The sequence below is a fragment of the Anser cygnoides genome, chromosome 3 (genome assembly GCF_040182565.1).
Source record: "Anser cygnoides isolate HZ-2024a breed goose chromosome 3, Taihu_goose_T2T_genome, whole genome shotgun sequence".
NCBI lineage: Eukaryota > Metazoa > Chordata > Aves > Anseriformes > Anatidae > Anser > Anser cygnoides.
Window position 1 is genome coordinate 119,220,975 of NC_089875.1, and position 19,525 is coordinate 119,240,499.

At 45.8% G+C, this 19,525-nt stretch overlaps 1 protein-coding gene and 1 non-coding gene across 2 annotated transcripts in view; one reads left to right on the forward strand and one right to left on the reverse strand.

Annotated features, from left to right (window-relative positions):
• Positions 1-9,457, reverse strand: part of PKHD1 (PKHD1 ciliary IPT domain containing fibrocystin/polyductin) — a 256,426-nt gene extending 246,969 nt beyond the window's left edge. Inside the window, exons 1-6 of the mRNA XM_066993217.1 lie at positions 9,171-9,457; positions 8,064-8,141; positions 6,255-6,399; positions 5,031-5,130; positions 1,787-1,844; positions 341-419 (exon numbers count right to left, since the gene is read on the reverse strand). Coding sequence (XP_066849318.1) covers positions 341-419; positions 1,787-1,844; positions 5,031-5,130; positions 6,255-6,399; positions 8,064-8,141; positions 9,171-9,210 — 500 coding nt within the window. The 5' untranslated portion in view covers positions 9,211-9,457. The remainder of the gene's footprint in view (positions 1-340; positions 420-1,786; positions 1,845-5,030; positions 5,131-6,254; positions 6,400-8,063; positions 8,142-9,170) is intronic.
• Positions 7,707-7,778, forward strand: TRNAM-CAU (transfer RNA methionine (anticodon CAU)). The gene has a single exon. It is a non-coding gene; the product is annotated as a tRNA-Met (tRNA).
• Positions 9,458-19,525: the final 10,068 nt, after the last annotated feature.

Here is a 19,525-nt window from a genome sequence, read left to right on the forward strand (position 1 = left end):
AAAATTTATTTAACTTTTAGATTCTGACATTATTTTAATTAGTTAAATTTTAATTTGCTAGCCAAAATAAGATCTACAGCAACCAGACGCAATTACAGTACAATTCACACTGAGCCATGATTGACTGTGCTGCCAGTAAAGAAACCAACTAGCTTAATGGACCAGTTGCAATTAGATTAACAAAGTTTGCTGGAGCCCAACTCATGAGCTGCAATAAAGCACAAAAGTAGTAAATGGCAATTCTGGGCCAACTGGTTGCAATTTATTGCTTTCACAGAGGCTGATAGAAGAAATGGCAATTTACAGGGGCAGGGGCAGCTAGCAGCTTATATATAATTACCCATCAATATAATCCACATTGAAGTCCAAGGTCTCATATCTTCCAGCAATTGTCTTCCCATATATCTCTATTAAATTTCCTGTTTAAAAGGAAATAGAAATTGAAGAGAGTCTTTTAAAAGCAGAGTATTTACATTTGCAGATTTTGTGAGCTGAACCAAAGAAATTCTTGGTCTTTGCAAATTAATGCAGAGATTTACCCAACTGGCTGTACCCATGCCTACTCTCAGCTTCTGTCGAAGTTCAAGGTAACCGTACACTTAAATCCACTTGCCCCAAAACACACATCTGTTTCCCACTGAAGAAGTCCATTCTAGATTTTTCAGCAGAACTCTAGTATTTGTACTAAGAAGACATCTCCTCGCAGTTGTGAACTAAAACCACCATCCTATCCAAATGTCACTGCAGAACATCATGAAGCAACCAAAATGGCATCACCAACATGCGCTAGGTGTTAGTGTTTGTATGCTAGACAGGGTCAGGGCCTAAAGAAGAACCTCAGCACAAATCAATTTTATTGTGTTATACACAATACAGATAATACCCACAAAGCAGCTGTACAGCAGCTGCTTTATCTTTAGGATAAACATTTTAACATACTATGTTTAAGCACATATGCTTAAAATTAAGTCATTGAAGCAGGACCTAAAAAAAAAAAAAATAAGGAAAATATAAGGATTAATTAACATACAATAAAGGAGTATTTAGGGAATTCAGAGACCAAAATTCTCACTTAGCGTATCTACAATGTAGGTAGATACATAGGTTCTACCATGTGTGTTGATTTTCTGAGCTCCCCATAGACCATGGAGGTCTAACCCATATTAGTCAATAAAAATCATGAAGGGTGATTCAACTCTCCCTAATGTAAATGCCTACATGTGGCCAGGTGAACCACACCTGGTTTATTTTGGAAATAAGCACTTCAAGCTGCTCAAAGAAGCTTGGAAATGCCAACAGAACAGCAACAGGGAAAAAGCCTTCCAAACCCGAGGTAGTTGTTCAGAACAAAACCAGTGATTGCCTTATCATGCGACTTTAAATACTGATCTGAAACCCTATTAATTAAAAGACTGGTATGACATTACAACATCAGCACCTAATAGATAACCCTCAAAACTCCTATGAAATAAACAGGGCCATATGACTTAATCTGAGATCAATCAGATCTGGCCCTCTGCAGCATCTCTGTACTCAGGCAAAGCTGGGCTGCAGAAACCACGTGCCAAATAACCCAGCAGTCACAGAGTATTACCCATTTCTCTTGTACCCAGGGCAGCAGACTCCTTGTGCAAACCCATTTGCCTGTTCAGCATGAGCTTGGACATTAAGTTCTGGAGGTGCCTATTTCGAACCCCAGCAACAAAGATCCCTCATAAGCAGAAAGATGGTATGGAACATCAAATAATAATTAAAGTGGGCTCCAGCCTAAAGAAAGGTCCCGTACCTGGGATGCCAGATGGTGGGCTAATTTGGTAAACCACAGGTGTCTGTGCAGCAGAAAACTGCAAGGAGAAATTTGTAGTTAAACAGCAGTCATTTTCACAGCAGCCCAACAAGATCTGATTATGCATTGCTCACAACACAGTTGGCACGCACATTTCAGCGAGTCGTGCTTTAGGATTCCATCTTTGAAGCAGAGTCCTGCTCTGAAAAGGGAGCATGTATAGATGTCCCCTTCTTACTCCCTCTGCATTCAGCGTCCAGCTTGCTGCTATTTCTTGCAACATCTTTGTGCCAAGATTGCCCATCCTGGTTGGAGTCAACCCCAGAAGATGTGATTTCATATGCTAAAGAATTTCTAAGCTTTTTTTTTTTTTTCCTGAAGTTGAGACCTCCATTTCACCTGGCACTGTGGCACCATCAGTAATATCCTCTTAAAAAACTATTTCTACACCACAGAACAGAGACTTCAACTAGCATTTAACAAGCTTGTTGGGTACCTAAAAGCAATGTAGCCAAGAAAAGGCTTTTATTGACCCATCTTAATACAGTATCAGAGATGTGTTCAGGAAAATGCTACTTTGCCACCTGAAGAAACAACAAGGAAATACTGAAGTCTACTATGGGGCACAATTTTTGTCTTAAACAGAGTCCAAGAAGGAGTAGAGAGATTGTACTTGGAGGCAAGCTCCTCAGAAGATGGGGAACAGACAAGGACCCCTTAGCAGTGGAAGAAGGCTGTCCTCAGCCTCCTTCCAAATGCACAAGAGTCCACATCCTGACCCTGCCTTGCTCACTAACACAGGCACAGCCCTGCTTTTTGCAGGGAGGCCTTGGCAAAACAGCTTCAGTGCCTTATTTCTCAGACACCTGCTCTGAAATGCAAGAGTAATGTTGTTGTCATTCCTCTGAGAAGCATTCTGCACTCTGGCAATGAATAACACTAGGTAAAAAATAAGGGTCAGACCACCAAGGAATTTAAGTGTCTTGGGCTTAAGGTGATCTATAAAGGCACCTGGCTTGTTCAGATGCTGCAAAATCCATTTGCCTCTCTGCTTTCTCAGGAGTCACAAGTACCTCCACAAAACTGGCCTGCAGCACTGCTAGCTGGCTAAATCCCAATTCTAAGTCATTAACTGCTGGATTTCATTAAACTTAAAGAAAAAGTATGCTTCCCTTGTGCATTTGTCCTGTCCCCATCCCCAAATCATCCATTTCTCAGAACTGCCTTCACGTCTCCATCCTTTCCACCTTCTTTGTGAGTCCTCTCCTGTCCTCAGTTGCACTCACGGATGCTGCTGTCAGCCCAATAAACAGCATAAACTCATTTCCAGACGTAAACCAAGGATGCCATCACATATTTTTTTGAGCCTTCCTCGAACCTCAGACCCTTTCAGAGCTCAGTCTTTTTACCTTCTCATTACAGTCACATGGAAAATGAACGTGTAGCCATAAACTCCCTCTAGTCATGGTCATTGCGGAGGAGCAAAACACATTCCCTGGGCTGGAGCAGATGCAGAGAGAGAAGGCAAAACCAGCACGAAAGCCAGGGCCACTAGCTGACACAAGTCTTCAGAGCTGTTCAGACTTGTTGCAGCCTGCAGCAGGCTTTTTCAATCTGCTGCAGAGGCAAAATTAATTTTTAATACGCATAGCTCCCAGGTCCCAGTCCCAAAACAAAGAGACACACTGTGTTTTATTTAGCTTGGAATGCGTCTCATTAACAGCATCCCCTGGTGATTTTTCATCAGCTCTCTAAGCTAGCTCAACCACCCAATGACTCTTCAGCTTTAATGGGCAATTTACTGAAACTCTGGGCTTTCTTAAAGTTAGCACAGAGGTGGGGTGTGACTTCTGAACACACTAGGCCTCGTCCTGAAGCACACAGCTACGGATGTGTTTTTACGCTGAGAGCCAAAATGCTGTGCTAGGGGATGTGTCGTAGGCTCTCAAAACAACCCAGCAACAGAGATGAGATCAGAACTGAGGTCTGAGCTTCCCTAAGCGTGCATGTCTCAGGTGTGGAGAGCTGTCCTAGACTTGGAGAGGTCCTTTCGCAGAACCAGCGGTGCCCATGGGAGGTGTCCTGCCATGGCTACCTGTCAGTGCTGACTGACTGCTACCACCCTGCAGCTCAGAGGGCAACACCAGAAGTCATCCGAGTGCCCCAACCCAGCGGGGAGAGAACTGGCTGGGTTAGGAACACCCATGTCTGTCGGTTTTTAGGCCTTGCATGGAATCCATGAAGTAAAAGGGTCGTTCACAAGAGCTGTGATAGTCAGATACCTGAGCAGAGCTCTGGGCAGTTGTAACATCTTCATCCTTGGAGGTTTTCAAGGCTTGACTGAATAAAGCCCTGAGAAACCAGCTGCGATCTCATAGCCAACCCTTTGAGCAAGTAGTTAGACCTCCTGACGTCCTGTCCTACCCAAGCCTGTGATTCTGGGATGGCATCAATTGCTCTGCAGCACTGTGAGCACCTACAGTCAGCAAAGGGGTGGGCAAAGGGTTTCAGGTAGCAATTCCAGTCACTAGAGCTGAACGCAACCCCTCTTCTCCATAGTCTTTGTTAATCCATTGAAGCACAGTATCATTCCTTGTTTCCGACTTTGTCTCCAAATGGAAATAATGAATTGCCCTAACTGATATTTCTGACAGAACTAAAGTCGCAGGGTCTTGGACTGAGAACAAGAACAGCTGAAATTTCCCCATAGGTATTTCAGATGTGATGTGATTTTTCATTACATAGATATGTGCCATGGTATTCAACATCTGCATCTATCTTTGCTTGATAAGCCCATAATTTTCAGTACACAATGCTAGCCAGACTATGCACTCCTTTACAAACTTTAGTTGAAAGTGACAAATTCTGGCAGTAATGCCCTGAGAACACATGATTCATTGTTTGGACAAGAATTCTGGACAAGGTAAAAAAAAAAAAAAAAAAATAAAAAAAATCACAAGTTGGTCTTCTGACTGCGTGGCTTAGGTGCAGAGACAACTTAACTTGGACCCAGATTTTTCTTTCAGAAAGACCTCAGGTCTCACAGCCTATCCAGTGCCAGACTGAATGCCTTGGTGCATCTAGTGTTAAGGGACACAAGAAAAATTTTGCCTTCGTGTCCTGACATGCAATCGGCATGAGAGGTACTATTTCAATACATATCCTGTGGTACCAAGTCTGAAGTTTGACTCCTTTCAATATCTTCAGCTGTTCATCATCACTTCTATCCTTTCTTGGTGGTTACCTTGAAAGCGTAGTTTTCTTTCTCCACCCCAGTCAAGTTGTTAATCACACGTCCTTTAAAAGTCACCTCCACGTAGTACAAACCTTCCTGGGGTGAAGGCCTAGATGGGGGGAAAAAAATGTGTTATATTATTTTTATATAGATTGGGTTTACTATTTTTTGGTAGTGCCAGGTCATTGGGACAATCTTACCAGGTTCACTGAGGCATTGATAGAGTAAAACACTTTAATACTATGAACCCAAACTCAGAAACTACAGTGTAAAAAGAATATGAAGACACAGCAAGAAATTGTAGGTGTGGGTGACAGGACTATACCAGAACATACATCCAGATTGTATGTAAATGCAAAGCATATACACGTGCTCATTAATACTAATGAATAGTTGTTCTTCATTACTATTAAAATATCCCAAGGCTGCCTAGATTTACAGGGAAGCTTGATCCGGGTTTGTAAATGAATGCTGCATCTAAACGCACAGCAGAGCATTCAGCAGGGTTAACTCCAAACCAAATCATAGCAGCAAGAGATGGAAGAGCCCCACCAGGCTCACCCCTACAGCCTCTCAGGGCACACCTGGCCTTCCGCTCAAACAATATCCTTTAAGCTATGGCAGCTGGGAAGGAGAGCTTAGATTCCCCAGATGCTGCCTGGAATCATGTTTGCTTCCATCTCTAGCATAACTTCTATGATCTTGGACAGGGCAAGAATGTCAGAAACTGGTAAAATCCACAGATTTTCTTGGGAGCTGTGAATCCAAGAATGAGATTTCTACAAGCTTTAGAGGATTTGAGTCTAGTTTCTCCAAGTCTCAGTCTGACTCATGGTGGTTAGGCTAGTGCTTCACCAAGTTGAAGCATGGATAAATGCAGCCCAGCTTGGGAGGTGCTCAGGTGCAGCCACAGTAATTCCTTAAACTCCCAAACTGCCTGTACAGACCCTAAAAGAAAATGAGGATTCTACCAGACAAATGGCAAAGGTCTCACCAGGGGAGATTTAGATTGGATATAAGGAAGAATTTCTTCATGGTGATCAAACACTGGAACAGGCTGCCCAGGGAAGTGGTGGAGTCCCCATTCCTGGAGGTATTTAAAAGAACCATGGACGTGCACTAAGGGACATGTGTTAGTGGTGGAACTCAGCGGGTCAGGTTGATGGTTGGACTTGATGAGCTAGAAGGTCTTTTCCTACCTAGATGATTCTAGGCTGTAGTCAGGGACCATACCTTGTTCTGCATCGTATACTGGATAAGCCAAAATACCCAGGAGAGACATCGCATGGCAACCTGGGCAGGTCTGGGTTCACCAGGGACACCTCCAGGTGGGACCAGCTGGCTGAAGAGACGTGTTCTGCCTGGTGGGATGCTGAACCTAAGCAAGCAAGGTCAAACAGGGGAACTTTGTGAGGACAGGACTATTCACATCCAGTCACGCAATGTAAACATTTTTGAATGGACACTCCAGCTTCACTTTAGGAGCAATATTTAGAGCCCTAAATTGGACTTTTTTTTTTTCCTTTTAAAATCATGTTTTTGTAATTTTGTGTAAAGAGAGATTTCATCCTACCATGTAGCTGCATGGCTTTTTGCCTCTAATACAGTGCCTGCTCTCTTCTCAAAATATGTTATTGCAGAGATGGACAGTTATCAGCAGTTTGAATCTCCTCAGCCGTCTACACTGGACCAACCCTCGTGCCCACAGATACTTAAAGCACCTGTAAAATTAATGGTTTTACTTGGTCTTTGTCATTACTGATGTCTTGAATGGTTTTGCTGACAGCACCTCAAGTGCTGCAAGGCGGATCGGCTTAGCCCATCTCCTCAGTGAGCTGTCTGTAGGGCTTTTCAACTTCAGAAAGTCAAGGTTTGAACATAAATTAGCACGCTTAGCTTTTGTAGTTTAATCTAATACAGCTAGAAATATGCTTCTAAGCATCTGTCCCTTTGCTGACTGTCTTCACAGGTGTCTCCCAGCTCACAGATTCATTTTAAGTGACATCAGTGGTTTCTCTGCAGCAAACTGCATATTTTTTCCCAATCCTAGAAACATTTTTGCCTCTCTCCCAATGCCTGGATGTCTGCTCCTCCCTCAGAAACGTCTCCTAGGCTCAGCGATTGTCCCTGCCTGCTACACAGTGCTGTTCAAAGCACATCTCCCCTGAGGACACAAGCTCACCTTCTCTCCATTTCAGCATCTGTACAGGAAATCACAATATTCAGAAGAATAAGACTGATAGCATTTGTCACAGTTACAAATGACTGAGTGCCAGAACTTGAGCATTTTAATGAATATACGTCTCAGACAGAAACCAGCTCTCTTCCCAAGGAGTTAATATTCAGCACTACTGAAAATCAGATGCAGTTTTGTAAAGTTGGGTTTGTGCCCAGATGAGCAGGGCATATCCATTTCTGTGATTTTTACACAGATCTCATGTTTAAATTAGTGTTTTTAACACTCCAGCATCAGACAACCTACGAAGAGACTTTCAGACTTCCTTCAATTAAAAAAAAAAAAAAAAAAAGCAGCAAGGAGGAAATTTCTAGACCTAGTTCTACATAAACAAGGTAGGAATCTGACTTATCTTGATTAGAAGAAATCTGAAAACAAGCAGCCATCAACAATAGCTTATGAAGTAATAATATTAGTAGTGGTGATATTATTATTATTAATATCACAGCAGCAGAGTGGCGCAGCGGAAGCGTGCTGGGCCCATAACCCAGAGGTCGATGGATCGAAACCATCCTCTGCTAACTGCTTTTTGGGTGTTCAAGGAAAGGTTGGATGTGGTGCTTAGGGACATGGTGTAGTGGGTGACGTTGGGGGTAGAGCGACAGTTGGACCAGATGGTCTTGGAGGGCTTTTCCAACCTTTATGATTCTGTGAATTTCAAGCTGATTTCATGTTCTGGGTGCCACAGCCCACGTATCTGTTGCTTAGGATTTGTCACTCCAACTTCCGACCTCAGAACAGAGATGATTCTTTCTTCCTTTGGTAGAGTTTAAAGAGTTTAGACTTTGTAAGAGTTTAAAACTCACCATCCAGGGTAACAGTAATCCACGTTCCTCCGGCAATGCTGCCCTCTCGGGGCTTAATGAGCAATCCTGTGGCAGACACTGAACAAAAAAAAAAAAAGAAAGAAAAAAAAAAACAGCTACATCAGGCTGAAGCATAATGCAAACACCAAAAACATCTAGCTCAGGACAAAGCAAGGGACCGTGGTCTGGCAGCTGTCCTCCTGTGATTCCCTCTTCATGATTCCTCCTTCCTAGGCCTTTAGTAAATTAGACATATATATTACAGTACTATTAGCCACAGTAAATCATCCTCCAACTGTGTCCCCTATGTAAAAGTCCTCCTTCCCCTCACAGAGATTTTGATGCCTTCAGAACTTGGTGAACCAAGCCAATCTAAGCCTCTTGTCCTCTTCAAGAACTAAATAATATTTCTCCAGCTCTGAAAGAAGTCTTTGCTCACTTCTGTACGCTGTCCCCAAGTTTAGGGTGGCCCACATAACGTATCCTCTTCTGGCTCAGACAGCCTTTCCAGCTCTTTCTTGGAGAAGTCCTTAGAAAGGAAACATAGAATGGAAAGGAGCTCCTGCTTCATGAAATTAAGTTACCTGTAACTTAATTTCTTAAGTTACACTTAACTATGATATTTTCCAGAACAACATCAAATTCTTAAGAGGATTTAGGATTTCTTTGGGGGCACTCATCCTGTGAAGCTAATGGAGTCACTAAAGAGTCCTTTTTACAATAGTACCCGCCTATCATCCATATTCATCTCTCTAAAGAGAAAAATTTTACATACTTGCATCATGCACACTTAATATCAACATGGAAACAATCATGACCATCATCAAGCAAATGAAAACCAACATGTGTCAGAGGAACCCAGGTACAACAGGGACAATTAGCAATAAATCCACACACATCCAGAAACCTCCATTGGCTATGAAAGAGCGCCATGAAAAGCCACTGATAAGAGTAGATAATGTCCAGAATGCTGGAGACACTACTCCATAACACCCAATGCCTTTTAGAGATGCTTCTGCATGTCTCACGTGAAGTTAGGCTGTACCCAACCCAGCGGCACCCTTGTATTATCAGCGGGATTGGAGACACCACCTCTCTGCCACCCACCTGCAAAGAACACCAGAAAGGATGGTCTCCAAAGGTTCATCTTGGACTTTGGATGGGGATTTCATGGGATGGTGGCTCACGACCTTAGCACATTCTCTGTCACATCAAAACAAACCCTATCTGTATTCTTCATGTTGCAGACCTGTGGAAGCAATGGTCTGTGTTACAGCAGCCAAGGCAGACTGGAAGATAGAATCATAGAAAACACATTGATTCATCTCTCACACAGTACAAAGGATCAAAATAATGTAATAATGCTCTTTCCCCACCCACCCAACACACCTATACAGGACACATACCCCTCTGAGCAGACCACTTTCCAGCTAAGCTCAGGATGAGCTTCCCCTCACTGGGGCCATGTTTCATCAGACTGGCTTTAGTTAAGCAGTAAGCACACCTGACTTAGTAAAACCAATTACAGGATTTAGAGACAATGCTATGAAGCTCTGTGCTGTTTCATGCAAAACTCGTGGATGTATTCCACTTAAAAAAATTGTGCCATGGTCACTCCCCAGTTCTGAAACCAAAAGACATGGCAAGTCCTGATGTAATTACTCACCTTTTAACATAAATGCAGTTTGTAGGGGTCAAGTCCAAAGCCTTGATGCATGTGAGCCTTGCATTTCAAAGCAGGCACATAAAAGGTCATTTAGGTGTATTTTTATTGTCCTTATGAGGACTTTTTAAAGTATTACTCACCTCATTCTCCTTGTTGCTCTTCCATTTCTCAGAGGAGCGAAGCGTGGGGGCTCTGATACCTGTATAACTTCTCTGTCCCTTTGGTACCTGCCCTACCACAGTTTTTGGTCGGAGGCTGTGTCAGGCACTCAGTTCAGTCCCCTGTGCTGTGCTGAAAGCCACCAGACTCGTTTCTCAGCAGCCTCAATGCCTGTTGCAGGCAGCTCAGAGCTGTCCATTGTGCAGGCTTAATTATTAACCTAAGCTACTTGCTATTAACTGTTTTGTTCCAGGTCCTTAATGACCACAACAGGGGTAACCTGGAGTTTCTTGCCTTCATATATGATTAGATCCTCCAGTAGGAAGATAATCAATCCATTTATCATAAAATCCTAAAATGGCTTGGGTTGGAAGGGTCCTTATATATCATCCAGTTCCAACCCCCCACCATGGGCAGGACACCTCCTTTCCCCCGCAACATGACAGAAACTGATTGAATGGTTCCTAGACATGCCCCTATCCAATCTGGGAGTGGCTTTCATAAGCAAGCAGAATTAGGGGCTTCTTAATTCAGTTTTTCCATGGCATTCCCAGCTGCGTCAGAGTCTGGCAGGAACTCTGGCCAACGGGTGTTCAGAGCTCCCACCACACCTCAAGTATCTACACTCTTGTGGGTCCTTACATGGGTAGTGGTGGAAAGGAGTATGATGGCCTCACACAATGTTATCATCCACCCTATGGAGAACCGTGTGCCTCCACCGGCTGCAGGGAAGATCCAGCTCAACCTTCATCAGGTGCCGAATAGCGTTGTGAACATCACCCCCGTGAGCATCATCCCTCCTCCCGCATCTACACCCATCTGTCCGAAGCCCAGATGAATGGATGGGTTTTTGACAAAGCCGCCAGAAACAAAGTGGGTTGCTCTGACCCTGCACTGGTATGGATGCTTTCATGGAAATTGCCACCAAAGCTCCCAGCAAGCTCTCAGACAACAGCATAACTATGGATTAATGAGTTACAAGGCACCAGTCACAAACAATAGCACTATGTAGGCATTTCTTACCTCATCCCCAAGGGGGGGTGAAACAGGCTTGCTCGCTCTTCCTCACCTTCATTTCAGAAACACAGCAGCACAAAGGCATGGACAATCAACCTTCAGGGAAGTTTTGGAGCCCTGCCCAGCAATGGAACCAGTTGCATTTGGTTTATTCTCAGACCAAGCCCCACTGCCTCAACTGCGTTTAGCCAATGATTACAGGAACCCGATGAAAATTAACCCTAGCCTGCTCAACCGTCCACAGTTGCTTTACTTCTCAGCTGGAATCGAATTGCAAACATGGCAATGAAAGAAAAAAACATTGCAAACATGGCAAAGAAAAAAAAGAAAAAAAAAAGAAAGGAAAAAAAAAAAGACTTGAAGGAATGATCAGAAAATATTGTCAAAGAATAGACAGATCAAAGAAGGATGATCGCTTGAATGCTGAAGGCAGAGCCAGATGTTGGTAACGGGGCCCACTGATAGCCCCAAATGAAAGGTGGGACCATGCCCAGGTTCCCTGCAGAAAGCCCAGCCAGGAGCAACAGGAGGCAGGGCTGGAGATTCAGCTGCAGCATGGAGCCAAGCTCCAGCCAGAAGACGGGGCGAAAGACGAGAGTAAAGACTTGTACGCCTATACCATAGCTCAGCGTTTTGTGTTCTAGTCCTTAAGAAATGCAGCCCCAATGGATTTAACAGGGAGAAGGAGGTGTTTTTTTTTTGGAGAAAGGCACAGATTAGGGAAGGCACTGCATAGGGAACCATCCTCCTGAACTGCTTGCAGCATGGAAAGAGGGAAAATGGGGAAGAACCTTGTCCTCGGTGAGCAGAAGCACAGGCCCATAATTCAGACCAGCTGAGGAGTGGTTGAGTCACCAGGGGTCTTGAAGGGTAAATACTTTCCCACTACGTGCTGGTGATGATTTTTAGGTATTATGACCCACCAACGAGGAAAGTTTGATGAGAAAGTGCATGTCTGTATGTGTGTGCAAGCAAATTTCTCTTCCAACTGGAAGGAAATTTCTGCTCAAAAACATCACCCCATGACCTCTAGTTTTTGGTTATTCATTTGGAGGCTGCAGATTTTACACGTGCGAGTGGAAAACAGTCCTACAGGCAGCCGGGAACCCGAAAACCAGTCCTGTGTTGCCCTCAAAAAGGAGGTAAAGGAAATCAGGAGGCGAGCAGCAGGGTTTTGGCCACAAGGTGGAAACGCGGAGCTGCTGCAGCCCTGGTGTCTCTCGGAGCACAGCTGAAAGGCAACGGAGCCGTGGCTGCTCCGTGGGGTGTCTCTGGAGAACGGAGTTTCCCCGGGATTTGCTGCGCTTCTGGGGTGGAAAATCTTGGCAGCAGCCAAGCCAGGGCTCCCCCCAGCCTTTGCAAGGCGGCCACCTCGCGAGAGGAACGCAGCAGGTGTGGGGCAGCACATGGCATCCCCCAGCCGAACAGCTGAGGGGGGATAATGTGGGATAAGGGGGGGTTAGGGGTTTTGTCTGCAGTCTTTCGGGAGCTCCCGGCTCCCTCCCAGCCCTGCTGGTGCAGGCACTGCTCCATACCGAGGGCACGAGCGTTTCTCGCCTGCTCCTTACCAACACCAGGCACCATCTTGAAGGAGGGATGTGGGAACGCTGCCTGCTCTCACCAGCCCTGCATCTGTACCTGTAAACAGAGCATAAAACACTCCAGGGGAAAGTAAGCTTATAGGGGTTCATGCTTGGACCAGCAGCACCATGTTTCTCTTGGACGTGGCTGCAGAGGAGCAGTCCCCTCTAAAGCAAGTCGTGCCATGCTGGGCAGAGATTGGGGAAAAGCAACATGAAACCACTTGAATTTAGGGATTAAGTCCAGAAATGGATCTCAGAGAAAGATTTCTGCTTTCCAGCTTGCTGTTGTCCTCGTCAGCATCTTCTTCCATCCCCTACCCATCTCCTCAAGCAGCCTGAAAGCTGTGTGTGCCCAGGAGGAGATGGGAACCCACTCCCACCATCAGCCTGCTGCCAAAACCAAATCGGGGCTGCTGCAGAGTCTGAGGATCTGCAGCAAAACTCCGAGGTTTGGAAGGTCTTGAAGAAGATTTCAACACCTCCTGCAGGCCAACCTGTTCCTCAGACTTTGTGGCTACATCTAGGAGTGAAATAAAAGCATAAGGGCTTGGGCACTGGATCTCCATGGATCCTAAATGGTCCCCTCCGTGGTTTTGACCTTGTCCAGCTCATGTTAGCCCAAACAGTTCCCAGGAATGGTTTGGGAGTGAGTACGGGTGCAGTTAACCAGGTTTTGAGGCTGCTTTTGCATTTATTAACATGGGCATGGCTTCAGGAGCAGAGACGTAGCCTGGAAGACTTTGCGAGCTGGTGTGTCCCACGAGGGCAGACCCTGCACTGTGCAGGGCTCCCATCAGCTGCTCTTTCTTTCTATTAATACTTTGCTTTTTCTGTATTGATGCAAGCTTCCTAGCAACCAAGGTCACAAGAGAAGGTGCTAAGAAGCTGGACCGATTATTAATAAATCCTGGGGTTTGCTGTCTTTTTTCTCGAGAAGCTTGTTAGGCACCGGCAGGCAGGGTGCTGAGCTGGGATTTCCAAGGGAACCTGGGGGATTTGGATAGCCAGCCCTGACTGAATTTCTCCCTCTGAATTCCAGCCTTCCTTCTCCTGGCCTGCAGTGCCCAGCTGGGTGAGGCTACCCCTGGGAAAGTGAGTTGTGGCAGTGCAGTAGTGCTAAGAAGGGATCCTGCATCTATCAGCCACACTAAAATTATCCCCTGTGGTCCACAGGGGCTGTGCTCCTTCGTGTTTTTTTTCTTATCAGGATCCAAAGGTATCCACAGATCAGGTAAATGCATTACTATCGAGTCCCACCACGCAGGGTGGGCTGCACCAACTCCCTTCCCACTTCCTACAGCCCTGAGCACACTCCAGATGGGAACAGCATCATGGCCTTACATCTCTGCCCTCACCATGCTGCTGTGTCAAGTCCTGGGTTTGCTTGAACAGGTTGAGCTGCCCACGTGGTAAGAGCTGTGCCCTTTCCGTCACGGTCCTGGCCTCTGGAATAGGGATGAGCTAATCTGGTTTGAGGATTTGGATGATTCTTGTATATTAAAATGTATTCTTGTATGTTAAAATAACACACACAAAAGTCCCATCGTCTTAAATCACTAATCACTCAGGTCTGGATGCTCACTGGTAGGAATATTCAGCCAGGGGTGCACAGAAGGGTTTCAGGAGCAGTGCCTGGTTTTGCCACACTCAACCCCTCATTAAACATCTTAGCATGGGAAGCTGACCATGAGAAAACCAATACAGCTACTTTGTGAACGTTTCCCACGTCAGGAGAAGAAAGAGCCCCTGGTAGGTCAGGAGAGGCATGCAGGTCTCCGTATCTTTAATCTTGCGTTTGAGGCACTGCTCCACCACCTCCACCAGCTGAGCTTCTCCTTGCTTGCCATGAAGGTGAGATGGTGAAAGCGAAGAATATCGACGTGAACACTGCATGAGCTGAACTGGGGAAGATAAAAGGACTTTTACAAATGGGGATCGAAAGTCAACTAAGAAGATGAAAAGCGAAAAGCAAAAAGTATCCTTTTTATTTATTGGCCAGATAAATACTTCCAGTTTTCCCTTTATTCCTGCTCCTTTTCACTAAGACAAGTGTTTTGTTTCCCAAAAGTCTTACATGGCATTTTTTAACCTTTTTCAGTTTTTAAAACATTTTATTACCACTGCTTCTATTGTTATATATTCAGATAACATCAATATGTTTTCCAAATATTTCAGAAGAAAAAGCACTCTGTTTATATCCCAGATCTGAATTTACAGTCTGTTGTGTTTGCTTTGTTTTGTTTTTGTTTTTGTTTTGTTTTCCCTCCTGCAATCTCATAAAGCCAATGCATTTTCATTTATATTTACAGCCTGTAACTGAGCTGCCTGACTGCTCCTGGTTCATTTTGCTAGCCAATTTGAAACAGGCTTAACTCCTTCCTTTGAGAGGAAAAGTGTCGGTGCTTCCAGGAGCCTTTCTGCATGTCTTTACAGGGTCACGTTTCAGCACGATAAAACCCTGTTGAAGTTGTTCCCATAGCTACTCTCGCTGCATTTTAAACAGTCGATGAACTTCTTTAAATACCAAATTTATTGCCAACGCAGCTGCTTTAATGACAGGTTTGAGGCTTCTTTAGTTTCAAGGTTCAGTGTGTTTCGGCTCGCGTCCCCTGTGGTCCCATGGGTCGCCGAGGGGATGGAGTTGCCCGGCTGCCTGCCCGCGGCAGATGCTGGAGCCCAGGGATGCAGGGGGCAGCTGGGTAAGGAGAAACCAGCACCTTGCCGTGGGTTTGCCTGCTGTGGTGTTGGGCTTTTCGGCATGCCAAGGGGGCTCCCCAGCTTCCATGGGACCTGCGAAGCACATGGGATGGCCAGGGAAATACAAGGTCAAGGCCAGCTCATGGCTCCATCATGACTGAGAAGGTATCCTAAATACAGAACCGTGGTTGCAAGGAGAAAATGCAACTTCAGTTGAAGCACTAACTGCTGTACTGTCAAAAAAAATCCTGGTACTGTGGTCTTCCCAGAGATATTCCTCTTCTGGGCTACTCACAGACACCACCTCGTTCACATTTCCCACCAAGCAGGGCTCTGTCGCAGTGTGATGGACCATCGCTCCCTCGGTCTCTGTGTTAGGAGGCTCTTCGTCCTGCTAACAATATTACCCAAGAAATGCCACGGCTCCATTGTGTTAGGTGCTCTGCAACTACAGGACACAAGATAGCATCTATAAAAAATAGAGGCAAAGACGCACAATCCCACCTGACTTTGGAAAATGGGAAAGGTGCCCACAGGAGAACTGCACAGGTAGGACGAGCAGCCCAGAGGTGGCATTCCCCATTGAAATCAAGAGATGTCGCTTTGCTAGAAGCAATCTCCCAGGGAAGTCTAGGGAGGCGACGCTGCAGACTGAAGCCACGGCATTTGCTTAGATAAACAGCTGGTAGCAGATTGGGTTTCCGAATCAAGCTGCAATTCGGCACCTACTGAGCTTCATCCATCATTAGTCTTTCATTAGGAAGCTTGTTCTTGGCCTGGCTCTCCAAGTCCCAGGCGAATGATTCAGGCAAAAACCAACTCCGCCGCTGTGTCCAGCAGTCTCCACTCTTCCACCCGTTCCTACCCTTGTGGCAAGGCAGATGCCCATTTGTTTCTCGTTTTAATACGAAATCCCCTCTGTTCAGTGAGTTTTCATTTTAAATGCTGCCACCGCCCCGTCCCCTCCGTCCCCGCTCCCCGTGTCTAAGCAGGGGGAACAGGTGGAACAGCTGACCCTGGCGAATGAAAGGAGAGCACAGTTTCGCTCCCTTCACCCCTTTCTCACAGGCTGCCCCTGCTGTCAGCGATCCCCGAGCCCCTGGGGACCGGGGATTTGTGTGTATTAGTCACATGAAAGAGCAGAGCCTGCAGCAGGCTGCTCCTGGGCTTTGCTTCACCTCGAGACAAGGGAATGGCTTGCCACCGGATTTCTCAGGGCTGGAATCAAGTGACACTTCTTTTTTTTGTCTTTTTGACTTGCACAAATTGGCTTCTATGTAAAATGTGCTATGGATGTGACTTAAAAAAAAAAAAATGACAGCTTACAGTGATCCCAGTTGTGCAGGGAAATGTGTAAAGCTGACCGTTTAATAGTGACTGAAATCTTCTGTCATCAGATCTTTGGGGTGGAAATTGGTCTCGTTCACCTTGCTGCACAGCCTGTCATCACACAGAGGGTTTGAGCGGTCTTAATGGTCCCTCTCAGTCCTAAATGTATTGATTTGTTATCACACAACAAACTCCAGCTGAAGTTCCACTAAGGTGGACTCATATTTATGTACCCATCAGTGAGCCACGTCTTGGGGACACTTTCCTCCTTTTGGGATTAAAACCACAAACTCGTGGGAGTCTCACAGATGAGCACCAAGCCTGTACAACCAAAAGAAAGCAGCACAGGAACCCCAATAACCTTAAGTCTGCTCTGTATTGCCGATGTCTAAGAAGAGGTGTCACCATAGGCTTGGTTAACCTTGGCTTTTATGGACATGCTAGAGTCATTTTCCTGCCCCAAGGTACAGCTCCCAGCTGCCTCTCATTGCCAGAAGCCATGGGACCACCACATCAGCTAAACAGCAGCGGTTATACCACGAGCAAACAGTTTTACACCCCATCCATCAAAAGCAAAGCCGTTTTACAAGTATTTCAGGCACTTGAACACATGATGGAGCTCCGCTTATGTGATCGGAGTCAGCTTGGCCGTGCCTAAGAGAAAGCCATGAGCATCTTCAGGCAGGTCTTTGAAAGCAGAGGGAAAGATTCAGTCCCACCAGGCACGGGCAATGACATGTCTCTGTGGATGAGAAAATTAAGAAAAAAATGCCTTGACTGTTGGCACAAGTGCCCTGACCATTGGTACAACTACAGGACACACTTGGTAGCTGCACATTTATTTTCTCTCAAATGAAGGTTTAAATAATATTTTGGGGTTCAGTTATGACCCAGAGTACCTGCTATTACTACTGCTGTGATCAGCCATCACCAAAATGAGACAAAAAAATAAAATATTTCAGATAAAATATTCAGATAAAATATATCATCCAGATCTTTTCTCCCCAGCCAAGGACGCATCACCGTGGTTCAGCTTGGGTCTGCTGAGTAGTTGCTCATGTCCAGAGAAAGAAAGAAAATAATCAAAACCAAACACCTATAAATTATTTTTGAATTAAATTCTAAGTTTGTTTTTCCAAACAAAAAAGCTTCTTTCAAATTTCCTTCTCTTCCTGCTTGTGCTCTTCGGGTCTTCAAAAGCTGCTTGAATCCAGCAAGAAACCATTCCCTACCCCATCTTTAAAAACATTTCTGCCAAACCACAACAAGATTTTTTTTCCCCAGCCTTTCATAGTGAGAGAGACCTGAATACCCAGTTATTCACACAGCTCAGCTGAAGCCATCCTTGTGTTTTGCTGTACAAGCACATTGACATGAGGAAGAAGCACGAAATAGAGGACAGGAGCACACAGGTGGGATGAGGAAGGAAGCCCTCCTCACTGCTCGCCGTGATGTGCATGCCTTAATGCTTGAATTCAGAAGCTTTGCATGATTAAAAGGAGGTGTCACTTCCTTCCCCAAATATTCACCCCCTGAAAACAAGTCCATCCCCTTATTTTCAGGGAGGGTGGCTCACGCGATTCAATCAGACACTTCTCAGGCAGTTGTAAATTGCATTTTCCAGCACCGTGTGCACGTGTATGGGGGGAGGGCTGTTAAAAATAAAAGTGCCACTGTTCCTGCTGTCAGCCCGCTACCCACCTGTTCCTCTTTTAGCCCAAACGCCTCCACCTCTGACCCTGCTGCGGGACCGAGGCACTTGCAAAGCCGTGCCCCCAGCCCCTCGCTCCCCCTGCTCTCCCCAGCAGCTGTACAAACCTCAAGGGCAACAGCTGGGGGCCGGGGCCGACGTCTCCATCCAGCACTGGGCACCCACTGGGCTCCAAGCCACTGGTCTGCTGGTGGGGACTCTGTTCATTAGAATTGGACGAAGTTTGGAGATGTCTGCGTTGCCTGATTTAACCCCCCAGGCTCATAAATCCAGCTCGATTAGCTCTCAAGATGTGTTGTAGCCTTGGGGATCTGCTCTGGGTGCTGTGACCCAAATGGGCTCCAAGGCTCTTCGCAGCCTCGAAGATGGAAGGGGAGAAGAGGCAGAGAAATACTACCGAGTGCTGGACAAAGCCCAGAAACTGCCCATAACTTGCTGGAAGGATTTTCCTATCCTCCAGAAGTCAGTGACAGTAAACTTCATGCCCTGCCTCCAGAAAGACAAAGATGCAAGGTTGATGCACCAATGCATGCGCGTGCCTGCCCACGGGCTGTTTTCCAGACCCTGGCATGGACTTGGGCCTTGGTGAGATCCTCCTTAATGAGTTTAATTGTAAAAGCACCAGTTGGATGGGATTGAAACTTTACCCTGTTCTTATCCCGTCCGAAGATGTACCAGCACTTAATGCTCCCCCAGGACCTTTTGTCCTGCCTTGAATGCAGACAGAGCTGTCCTGCATGCAAAGACCTCCCTGTGCAGAGGAAAAGGAGGCAGGAACCCACTCTTTCTGTTCTAATACGAATAAATTAAGGTAGTCAAAACTGTCCAGCCCAGCGGGGTCCTGCAGGTCAGTGGGACAGTGGCTTTCTGGCCTGGGCAATGGGTAGAGAGAGCAGTCCTGATGCTGCAGTGAGGGCTTGGCCCTGTAGAAAGGCAGCCTCCGTGGTGCACCTGACCTTCATCAGGTGAGAGGAGCAAAGAAATGAAGTCTGTTGTCTTCCCACCGGTCTTGCCTGACCCACCTTTGCTGCAGGGTGGCCTCAGAAATCTCTCTTCTCTCTTCCTTGAATTCAAAAAGTATTTGGAGACCTGAAGTGATAACTCCACTGACTAGGACTGGGTGTCCTAAGAGGTGCACCTACCTGGAGCACTGCTTCACTTGCTAGCTGCGTCCCAGACTTACAGGGGTCCAGGGCAATTCACTTAAGCTCTTCAAGACTTACCTATCAATATGGATAGCAGCAGGAATTATATGAGATTAATGACGTTTTGGATCCTCCATGTCTGTGAAGGTGATAAA